This window comes from Cibotium barometz, chromosome 30 (assembly GCF_041138505.1).
Source record: "Cibotium barometz isolate CiBa-2024 chromosome 30, ASM4113850v1, whole genome shotgun sequence".
Taxonomy (NCBI): domain Eukaryota; kingdom Viridiplantae; phylum Streptophyta; class Polypodiopsida; order Cyatheales; family Cibotiaceae; genus Cibotium; species Cibotium barometz.
In genome coordinates, this window is record NC_141075.1 from 5,699,623 (window position 1) to 5,711,350 (window position 11,728).

General features: G+C 43.4%; 1 protein-coding gene across 4 annotated transcripts in view; it reads left to right on the forward strand.

The window, feature by feature from the left end:
* LOC147621090 (E3 ubiquitin protein ligase DRIP2-like) overlaps nucleotides 1-10,974 on the forward strand; it is a 56,081-nt gene extending 45,107 nt beyond the window's left edge. For 3 of the 4 annotated variants that reach the window (XM_086823790.1, XM_086823789.1, XM_086823792.1), the window contains 4 exons: nucleotides 8,739-9,848; nucleotides 9,953-10,003; nucleotides 10,199-10,271; nucleotides 10,415-10,974. In XM_086823790.1, coding sequence (XP_086679916.1) covers nucleotides 8,739-9,848; nucleotides 9,953-10,003; nucleotides 10,199-10,271; nucleotides 10,415-10,642 — 1,462 coding nt within the window. In that variant the 3' untranslated portion in view covers nucleotides 10,643-10,974. The remainder of the gene's footprint in view (nucleotides 1-8,738; nucleotides 9,849-9,952; nucleotides 10,004-10,198; nucleotides 10,272-10,414) is intronic. The other variant, XM_086823791.1, reaches the window with a different exon arrangement.
* Nucleotides 10,975-11,728: the final 754 nt, after the last annotated feature.

The following is an 11,728-nucleotide window of genomic DNA, read 5'->3' on the forward strand; positions in this document are numbered from 1 at the left end:
ATGCTGTTGGAGGCCCAATGGTCTGTGCTGCTAGGGTGTCATTTATCACATGCATCTGAATCCTGCAACCCTTCCTCGCCATGTAGTGAAAGAAGGGAGTGGTCGGGTTCTCCGGGCTGATGGGGTCCTGTCACTCCCACTCGCCAGGCCCATTAGACATATATCAAAGTTGGCTTTCCCAAAGCGATAGCAACCAAGAGATGTCACGGGCTATGTAACTTGGTTGAACACAATGCTAATCAGTACACTTAAATACACTAAGATTTGATGGACACTTGCTCAAATACAAGAAGTAAATTGCTAAATTGACAAGAGACACACAATGAGTCGGAACGGCCGACCCCTCCCTCAAATAAAGTATATTGATCTTGGGAGAATCAAGTACATAGTGTCATGGGCATTTCTGACCAGATTTCCATACCAATGCATATGAATACAGTATTGCAAACAAGTGGTTGTCGTTGTAGACTTGCAATCCACACTACCCTCTCAAGTGCCCATGTTCCCTACCATCTGCTCTCTATTGTTTCACCAACACATGGTAGCAACAATCTGCAAGAGAGCATGTAGGACAAGAGAACACTACACAGGGTATGTGATCTTGTAATCCGGTTCCTCCCTCTTGCTACTTGCTTCCATATTTAAGATTAAAGCTTTACCAATTGCAAGTAGAGTCGATGACAGCGGAAGTCTTCGCGATGGAAGTCCTTGGAGTGAAGAGATCGTCGATTAGTCGCAATTCTTCGCGCGACAAAAGTCTTCAAGAGGACGAAGGGAACTTGGGAAAGCTTTCCCTATGGTTCAGCTTGAGAAAGGAGGGCTGAAATTAGGGTTTTCAACAAAAAGACCTGAAATTACAGCAATAAAGAGAGCTGTTTTGCTGAATTTAAGTCATTGGGAGTGTGTAGGAGAGTGATTAGCATCTGGAATCACTCTTGGAAGCTTGAAAATCACCTTAGCAAGCTTGGAAATGGAGTTGGGAAGGAGAATGTGCAGAAAATGCAGCCCAACAGTCCTCATGAAGAAGGCGCCAATCTCTAGAGAGAGGAGGAGGAGAGAGGTGGTGAGTTGTCCAGTGTAGGTGGCAGGCAGGTGCTTTGTGGAGCAAGCTAGAGTGGACACATGGCTGGTTACTCTCTTTGTACAAAGGGGATAAGGTCTAAGCGGTGGACATTGGATTATGTCCACCTCGGGACATTAGTGTATGTGAACACCGGGCTGGTCATAATTTATAAGTGAGTTTTGGTCGCCCAAAACTTAATGAAGTGTGTACACACTCACTTATAAATTAGTGCTAACTCCTAAGGCTAGGTTTATGACCAATACTTACCACCTGTCACATGCTACATAACCATGTCAGCAGACAGCTTCACACGCACGGGTATGGACAATCCCCGTTCATGAGACTATACCAAAATAAACGTGCTCCAGGCAAGTACACGAGGTACTAGACTCAATGGAACAATCCACCAAGCATTTCCAGGCATGTACACGGAGGCACAAGTCCCAACGGAAAGCCAAGTCCACAGTATCATATGAGTGGCATCAATCCCTGACATATACAACTGCCATGGACACTAGTCCAATGTACATACATGATAAGAAAGCACGGGTGGACCAATTGGGTGGCCAAATGGTGACATCTTCCCAGGCTTCTAAATAGTTGTCCGCAACTGAAAAGCATCCAAATATGTCTGAAGCACATGCGGGCAATCTCTGAAGAACTCTTCATCTACCCATTTAGCATCAATGGGAAGATAGTTCTTAAACTTCACAAGGTAACGCCTCACAACTTTGCCTGTAGTGAGCTTGCGTTTCTTGTGATACACAATCTGCTCTGGCTGCAAGATCTCCTCAAGCTCATCCACTTCAGGTGGATCCTCAATGACCGTTTCACTGGGCTCCGGCCCTACATACTTGCGAAGGAGACTCACATGAAAAGCATTGTGTATGTGCCAATGACTAGGTAATGCCAATTCGAAAGCCACTTCATTGATCTTCTCGATCACTTGAAAAGGCCCATAGGACCTATCCTCTTTGCCAGGTCTCTTTGCAAGTCTTGCTTTGTCAAATTTCAGCAATACCCAATCATTCTCTTTAACATCCAATTGCCTTCTATGCTTGTCGGCAGTCCTTTTATGCTTGTCCTGTGACCTTGCAACAATGACTGTCCGCACCTGAGCAAAAGCAACATCCAAGTCTCTTACATACTCATCAGCTGTGCAAATATCTCATCCTTTGTGTGAAGGATGGGTGGCAAAACCACCTTACCATAAACAATCTCAAACGGGGCCTTTCCCGTAGATGCATGCAACGTGTTGTTGTATGCAAATTCCACAAGCGGTAAGTACTTCTCCCAAGAAGACTTCTGATCCGCCACATAACATTTCAAGAGATCCAACACGGTTGAATTTGCAGCCTCACTTTACCTATCCGTTTGAGGGTGATAAGCTGATGAGAAGTCCAATTTGGTGCCCATATTATTAAATAAGGCCCGCCAAAAGAGACTTGTAGTCTTGGGATCTCTATCCCCCACAATGGACTTCGGCATTCCATGATGTTTGAACACTTGTGCAAGATATATTTTAACCATATGCTCAGCTTTGATGGTCTTTTTGACCGGCAAGAAATGAGCTTGCTTGCTAAATCTGTCCACAATTGTCTAAATTGCATCATTACCCTGTTGGGTCCGTGGCAAGTCCATAATGAAATCCATTGTAATACTTTCCCATGGCTGCGTGGGAATAGGCAATGGCTGAAGCAAACCTGGTGCCTTTTGCCTATCAAATTTCACCTTTTGACAGGTAATACATGCACGTAGACGTGTCTCTATTTCCTTCCGCATACTTGGCCAAAAGAAATACCGCTCAATCATGTGCGTAGTAGGCATTATGCCTCTATGACCAGCATATGGAGAAGTATGGCACTCATCCAAAACCTTTTGCCTCATGTCAGACATCACACATAGGCAGTTATCTTTCATGAGATAACTCCCCTCTTTGATCACATATGAGGCATGTGCATGACCAACTATCAAATCAGCCCAAATAGTGACAAAATCAGCATCCGTATGATACAAATCACGCATGGTAGATAAGTCCCTATGAGAGGCAACCGAGATAGCTGCTACATACGGCTTTCGTGACAATGCATCGGCCACTACATTCTTCTTTCCCGGGGTGTGCAAGATCTGAAAATGAAACATAGAGAGGAAATTGGCCATCCTCATATGCTTCTCTGACAACTTAGTTTGGGTAAGAAAATACCTCAAACTCTGGTGATCTGTATTCACAGTGAAATCAGTCCCAAGAAGGTAATGTTTCCATATAGTACGTGCATGAATTACAGCCGAGAGCTCTTTCTCATAAATGCCAAGTGATAGCTCTGCATCATGCAATCTACGGCTCTCATAAGTCACGGCATGTCCCTCTTGATTAAGGACAGCTCCTATGCAATTTCGAGATGCATCACATTCCACACAAAAAGGCTTTTGCAAATCCGGAATAATCAACACTGGACCATGAGTAGTTACATCTTTCAAATTGAGGAATACATCCCTCTCTACATTAGTCCATTTGAACACGGCAAAGCAATCCATGTAAAGTGCCGAATGAACCTGCGGTAGTAAGAGTATAATTTAAGAAAACTACGGATCTCATGCACCGAACTCAATTCGGGCCAATTCCGAATTGCATCAATCTTTGCAGGATCCATCCGCACTCCATCTTTGGACACAATATGCTCAAGATAATGTATCTCTGACAAGAAGAACTCACTCTTCTTTGCATTTATGAAGAGTTTATGCTTATGGAATTCTTCAAAAACAATGGCCAAATGAGCTCTATACTCTTCTTCGGTCTTCGAGAAGACTAGGATGTCATCAAAGAAGACACTTGTAAATTTCCTATATCCACGGAATATGCGATCCATCATTCTATTGAATGTAGCCGGGACATTTGTAAGACCAAAAGACATAACAAGATACTCATAAAGCCCAAATGCTGTCCTGAAAGTAGTTTTGTGTACATCCTTAGGCACTGCACGCACTTGATGATATCCACTCTTGAGATTAATTCGGCTAAAGCATGCCGTTCCATCCAACTTGTCAAGGATGTCGTCTATGCTCGGAATCGGAAACTGATTCTTGATGGTAAGCTTATTCAAAGCTCTATAATCCACACACATACGAAAGGATCCATCCTTCTTTTGAACCAAGAGGACGGGTGAACAATATGGGGAAGAGCTTGGCTGAACCAAACCCTTCTCAAGAAGCTCATTCACCTGCTTCATGATCTCCTCTTTTTGGGATGCACTTACATGATAGGTTGGCCTATTAGGCGGTGAGCTACCTAGCACAAGATCAATGCAATGATCTTCCGGTCATACGGGTGGCAACTCATTTGGTAACTCATCGGCAAAACAATCATTGTGCTCTTGCAAAAATTTCAGCCTATCATTACTAAGAGTGTTTACATGTACATTATTTTCCTCAACATGATCTCATACAAAAATCAAGTACATAAAAACACTCTTTTTCATTACTTTCTTAATTTGTACATGAGATAAAGGGGAATGGTATCACCCTCTTCACTAGCATCAATTACATGCTCTTGGCCTTTATGCATGAAGGTGATCCTGTTGGTCTTGTAAGCCTTGCACGGATCAATACGTGTATGCCAAGGTTTTCCAAGCAATACATCACAGCCATTCAAAGGCGCCACAAGAAAATCCTCATGATCCACATAGCCTTGAATGTGTATACGCAACTTGCCAAAAATAGGCATGACCTGCACTTCTCTACCAACAAAGGCAGCCCCTGCTTCAATTTGAGGACCCATGTTTTCCACTTCAATATCCAAAGCAGTTGTCATTTGTGTGGATATGAAATTTTCAGATGCACAATCATCAAACATGAACAAAGCTTGGTGGGAGATTGAGGAGATGTAGTATAGAGGAGATCATACCAAATACTAGGCTTAGTCCAGTGAGGATTGTTGGTCACTCGGGGAAGCACTGGTTCATTGACCCTTCTCCTCAGATAGTGACTCATGGCTCTTGGTGTTTGTGGCTATATGGTGGCAGTCCTATCAGATATCTTTAGTGGGATCCAAGAGAGTGGGAGTGGATTGATGCCTTTGATCCTTTGAAAAGCCTTCCTTTTTTCAGTTTCACTGTTCGGAATGCCAGGCTTCTCCTCACTCGACAAATGCATAGGATCTCTACTCTCAGGCCTCATTGGGAGAGCTATGATATTTCTCCAGTGATACAGCGCAGATATTGGCATAGACTTTGGCACTCATACAGAAGGAGCCGGATCTCTCATTTCTTTTGGTTATTCTTACATGGTGGTCTCCCCACCAATCAGTGGAGATCAGTTTTCGGTGTAGCACCTTCCTGTCCTAGATGTGCGGCAGATTCTGAGTCCGTACAACATTGTCTATGGGGATGCAGCATTGCACAGCAGATTTGGGGTCCTGTAGCCCAACTTATGGGCAAATTGAGTGGCCGAGCCATGCATGTGACTTGGGGGGCAGTTGCTTGGCTCTCCCAATCCGGTCTGCAGCTTTTTTATGAGAGCAGTGGTACAGATTCTGTTTTTTTCATTCGTAGAGATATTGCCCAGCATGGTTTATTGCAGGATGTTCCTCACTCTGATTATACACCCCCTAGACAGAGGATTGATACCAGTTGGGAGATTATTGCCAGTATTACAGCATGGCAGATCTGGAGAGCTAGATGCACGGAGGCTATTGAGGGTGTCCAGATTTTTGGGTCTCAGTGCATTAGTACTATATGGGGTGATATCATCCACACTCTTATGGCTACTTGGGCTCGCATTCAGGGTCCCTCTCGTTCTACGCTAGATGCACGGAAGCTATTGAGGATGTCCAGATTTTTAGGTCTCAATGCATTAGTACTATATGGGGTGATATCATCCACACTCTTATGGCTACTTGGGCTCGCATTCAGAGGCCCTCACGTTCTGCGCAGGCGAAGCGTGTGATATTTATGCGGGAATGGGACCGTGGCATCTTCTTTTCCTATAGTACCACAAGTCTTACATGGCATCATGATGCTCCTCAGTGGTGGTTGAAATCACCTTACATATTGGGGTGATCCTATTCTCTTCCGGCTTATAGCTGTGATTGTTGTATGTTTTTCTCATACTTAATAGAAGTCTCTTTCTGGAAAAAAAAAAAACATGAACAAAGCTTTACATACAACCTTGTCTTTGCTATCATGTGAAGTATTGCCCTGCACATCCGGAACCATATGCACATTAGGCTTTGATGCATTTGCATTATCACGCTTCTTCTTGTTTGGACATGCCTTTGCAATATGCTCGGTGCTACCGCAAGTAAAGCATTTCCCCTCACTCATATATTGCTTTTTCTGCTCCGGAGTGAGACCATAGTCTCTCAGTTTGAAGGGACGCTTCTTGGTAGTTTTATTTTCAGCCTTTGGACCATTTTTATCTTGGTTTTGGTTCTTTTTAGGTGGCTGTCCATCATTTTGCAGGTTTTGGACAGCCCTCTCTTTCCCTTGAAATGAGAGTTTAGCCTTATTGGATCGACTCAATTTGAGTTCCAATTGCTCGGTGGCGGTGGCGGCGGCGGCTGCGATTAGTTGGTGTAAGTTATGACCAGGATACATTTGTAGTCCCACTTTGTACACGGATTGCAATCTTGATTGAAACCTTCCCTTCCTTTCCGCCTCGGTGACATGCATAAATGGAGACACCTCCAAAAGCACTTTCCAAAACTTTTGTACATATGCATTTACTGATTCCCCCTCATTTTGCTTCACCCAATCCCACTTCGTTGTTATCTCATTCAATGCATTGGGAGGCAAGAATTGACCATAGAACCTCTCCTTGAACTCTTCCCATGATCTAATAGGATTCGGTGAGAGTTTCTTCGTGAGCCACCAATGGGCAGTAGTGCCTTTCATAAACATGCTTACATGCCGGATCATGGATTTCTGAGTGAAATCCTCATCACTGAAAGCAATATCAAACTGGGCAATAAAAGCAAGTGTCTTTGATGCATCATATTTCCCATGATGTGTGTCAAACTTCACAGATTTGTCTCCGGCTTTGAAGTCACGAGCCTTTGATACATGTGCCTGCATCTCAACATGCTTTCCCCCATGTTTGTCCATTGGGACAGCCCCTGTGATTGGCATCATTTTAGGACCAAAAGGTGATGCATAAGGCATAGATACATGTGCCCTGTAAGCATGAGGCATGGCTGGCCCCTCAACATGCATTGATACATTTTCAGCCATAGCTTCTCCCTCACGAGCACACTCGAAGGCATGAGTGGCATGAGAGATACGCAGAATACCTGCACCAACAGAAAATTGCAGCCCATGATGCATGTGTTGTGCATGCACATTTTCAGCCGGCAATGGCATTTCACATATATTTTGACCACTACCATAAACATTGTATCCTTCACAGGCTACATGAGGTATTCCTGCATGGCGTGAAGTCACTGATTGTTCCTCTCCCATAGCATGAAGATTCATCCTCTTAGACATAAGTTCTTGTTCGGACACCTGTAGGGATTCCATGACATGTGGGATGGTTGCCTTTTATGCATGGGCATCCTCGGTACGAGCCAAGTATACACGTGCTCCATCCCTCGGTTGCATGTGCAACTCTTGAGCAATTGCCATCGCATGATCCATATAAGATTTAGCTTTCTTGGCCTTCAAACGGTCATGTACCGATGGATCCTCGCGGCGGTAGAGATTCAATTCTTCTTGTTGTGCATGGAGAAGAGCTTACATATGAGTAAGTTCAGCCCTCAAGACTATGGACTCTTCTTCCTGCATCTTCTCTTGACATCAGTGTGTGTGAACACCGGGCTGGTCATAATTTATAAGTGAGTTTTGGTCGCCCAAAACTTAATGAAGTGTGTACACACTCAACTTATAAATTAGTGCTAACTCCTAAGGCTAGGTTTATGACCAATATTTATCACCTGTCACATGCTACATAACCATGTCAGCAGACAGTTTCACACGCACGGTTCACGGGCGGGTGTCCCCTTACCCGGAACTACACATTGGTCAAGCAAGCATGAAAACAACATGCAATTTCAATTGCAAGCAAGCACATAAAGATGCTATGCAATGCAGCATTGGTATGGACAATCCCCGTTCATGAGACTATACCAAAATAGACGTGCTCCAGGCGAGTATACGAGGTACGAGACCCAATGGAACACCAATCCACCAAGCATTTCCGGTGTACAACTGCCATGGACACCACTCCAATGTACATACATGATAAGAAAGCACAGGTGGACCAATTGGGTGGCCAAATGGTGACAGGCTACCTTTTCCGTAGGAGGTCAATGTGCCACTGATGATCATAAATGCCAAGAATCCTGTTGAAGTGAGCCACCGCTGAAATCCTTGGTGGTGGAGAGGGTCAGCCAGCCCTAGGGTCCAACTGAAAAATTGAGCGCGGGCCCCCCATCTCAACCGAGGACTGCAGTTCTTATCTATGATAGCCTTAGTCCACATATACCCAAAGAATAGAGACACATGATTTTTTTCAAAACGTTTATAGTTGGTTTGATGCGATCATAGCATGCATGAAAAGCTAGTTGGAAGTTTGCTCTAAAGTTTTTGATATGTTTGAACGAGGATGCGGACTATGATGCAGAGAATATGAATTTGCTTCATACTCCACTAATACATGACTCACTAATCTGTGTTTGATGCAGGGCTGATCATCAACTCGACGATGTGTGCGCCAAAATTTTTCCAATCAAGATGAAGAGGAAAAAAGAAATTGATAACAATACTGATGGTGATGCTCCACCACCTGTTCGTAGAAAAGAGAGATCACTATCATCCCTTGGTATTGGTGCTGCCCCCTCATCTCCTCCAGGATTTGTAAGCAGAAGGACAAAGTCAGTGTCCAGGAGGTCAGCAACAGTAAGGGATATGTCTTCAGATGAGGAATCTGAGGATAAGAAAGCAGAGAAAATAAAAGTGAAAAAGGTTATTGATAGGGATTCTCAAGAAGAATCTAGTTCAGATAGAAAAGCTGCATCTACTGACTCAGAAGAGAGTCATGAAGTCGAGGATTCTTCAAAAAGAGAGAGCGTCTCTGATGAACAACAAGACGTTGAGGAGATAGCTGTGTTACAGACATTACAGAGAGAGAACCATGCTCTGGGGAAGAAAGCAACGATGCCTCAGTTGTCACAAGAGCGTTCAAGGGTTCCTACTTTGTCTTCAAATGATGGTGATTCATCTAAGCTGGGAATGTATCTTTCTGAAAGATCCAAGATATCTGCCACTGGGCTTCTCCGCTCTCAAATCTCTGAGGCATCAAATTCATCTGAAAGGCTACCTAGTAAGAGACATGCCTACAACGATAACGAGTTTAAACCACCAAGAGTATTTTCAGGGATGAGAGAGAGACCCGATAAAGACTTGATAAATCAATCACCATTGGCACAACTTGCTGAAGTTGCGGTTGATCAAGCAGGACAGACGGAATACGTCGAGCCTCCTAAAGCTCGTGGTCCTAGAGCTCGCCGAGGTAAAGGGAAAAATGAGAGTGCCAAGTCTTCTGCCATGGGAGGAAGCTTAAGTTGGCAAACGATGCTGGAAAACATCCGGAGTGCAGCTGCTCCTCAAGAGAAGCAGCAGAAGCCTAACATTCCATCAACAGTGAAGACGACCTCCACAACTTCAAAGAAACTTCCTATGGTTAGGACTATGGGTTCAAGTGTGAACAAACGCCCTCAGAATTCTGCAGTTAGTTCAAAACAGGATAAAAAGAAGGCTGGCTTTTGGTTTTCTCTAGAAGCTGCAGAGAACCAGTAAGCATTCACTGCTAATGGCTCCCTTTGGATGTATGTTTTTTGAACCGTGTGGGAAGGTAAGATAAGATAGCTAAGCTAGGGTATGGCAATGCCTATTGCAGGTTTGGTGAAAATGTGCTTCCCCAGATATCTACGCGCTATCTGCGGATCAAGTGAGGATGTGTAGAATAACTGTTTTCAATTCAAGTAGTCTTCTTGCATTTGCAGGCCTGAGGGCCTGTGTTACTCTGTTGTTCCACTGCATGCCATTGTAGAATCTTTTCCACAGAAAAACTCGAGTTTCTTACATTTCTGTTTGGATGAGAAGGAATTAGGACAGAAATCCTGAGTTTCCTTTGTCTCTGCAGGGATGGGAAGCTTCCAGTCTCTACTGTAAAAAAGTACCTTGTGAAGAAACTTGATCTGCAATCTGAAACTGAGGTGAGTTACTTCTCTCTTCATCAAATAAGTTCCCAGTCTGGAGCTGACATTAATCTGGGGCATGGAAAGCAGATAAATATACCATACATGCTAATTAGCTTGCTAATCAAGGTCAGTGTTCAACTAAGTATTTCTTGTGTCAGGTAGAAATTACTTGTCGGGGCCAGCCTGTGGTTCCGAATTTGCCCCTGGAGAAAGTCCAAGGTATTTGGTTGGCCGCTACACCTTTGGAACTACTTCCTGCCCTGAAGGAACTGAATGCCGCATCGCATGATAACAAAAACTGGGCCCAATACAAGGGCAGATCAGCAGAAGACTGTATGATGGTGCTGACATATGCTCGGGATCGAAGACAATTTATTGGCCCGTGAACTATACACTCGTCTGATTGTGCGTAAGCTTTCGGCCGTTTGAACTAAATGTGATTCAAATGCTGTAACAAAAATATGTTTCGGTTAGTTACGTTTGAATGGGATGCAAGTTGCAAGAAACAGCAGAGTATGACAAGCTAGCATTTTTTACTTTCTTTGTTTTTTCATTTGGCACACAGCATAACAATTCATATTTGTGACTCAGTTAACAAGCACTTGTTTTTCTTGTACGGCATTGATATATATAGGGGCAACGTGCTCTGATGTGCTCCATTTTGTAAAGTTTCAATTCAACATTTCCTTGATGAAATATGCAGCAGAATGGAAATGCTGTTGTCTGGTTTTTCTTAACTATCTTATAGACGAGCACATAAAATCACATCAAAGGAGGGAAACTAGGTAGGTCTCTGCCTTTCCAACTAATGGGGAATTGAACCCAACCAGGAGCATCTGGAAACGGACCAGTTCACAACAACATATTCTGGACTGCAAACATTTGTAAAACTTTATTTCAAAATTGCGATAAATTATGCAAATCTCGCATTACCCCCAAAAAAAAAAAAAAAAAGGTCGATAAATTGTTCAGTGAAGCCCAGAAGCTGCTTTTGCATAATTTGGTGCTCAGGTTATGGTCAATTCGGACTTACTGAGTGAATGTTACAATAGAAGAGGGAGATTACCCACATATATGAAAAGATACCCCTTCATATTAACTCATACACAACAAGCAACGGATGATGCTAGTTATGTATTTATGTGTGTGCGTATTTGTGTGTGCGCGCGATGACATAAGAGTTGGAATTACCAGTGTTCGTTGGTGGCACTAGTTAGTAGTTATATATTTATGTGTGCGTGCATGTGCCTTGTACTTATGAATGATGTATGCATGTTTGAATTTGGTTGATTAGAGACCTCACTTTAATGCCAGTGTTATACAAATTGGTAGCGAAGACGATTTTCAATAGAATTGCCAATGTGCTTAACACTGTATCATGTCCAATATGGGTTCATTCGTGGACGACAATTATCAAACAACATATGTAATGCTTATGTAGGTATGGAGTATGCCAAATATATTGGCCAGGA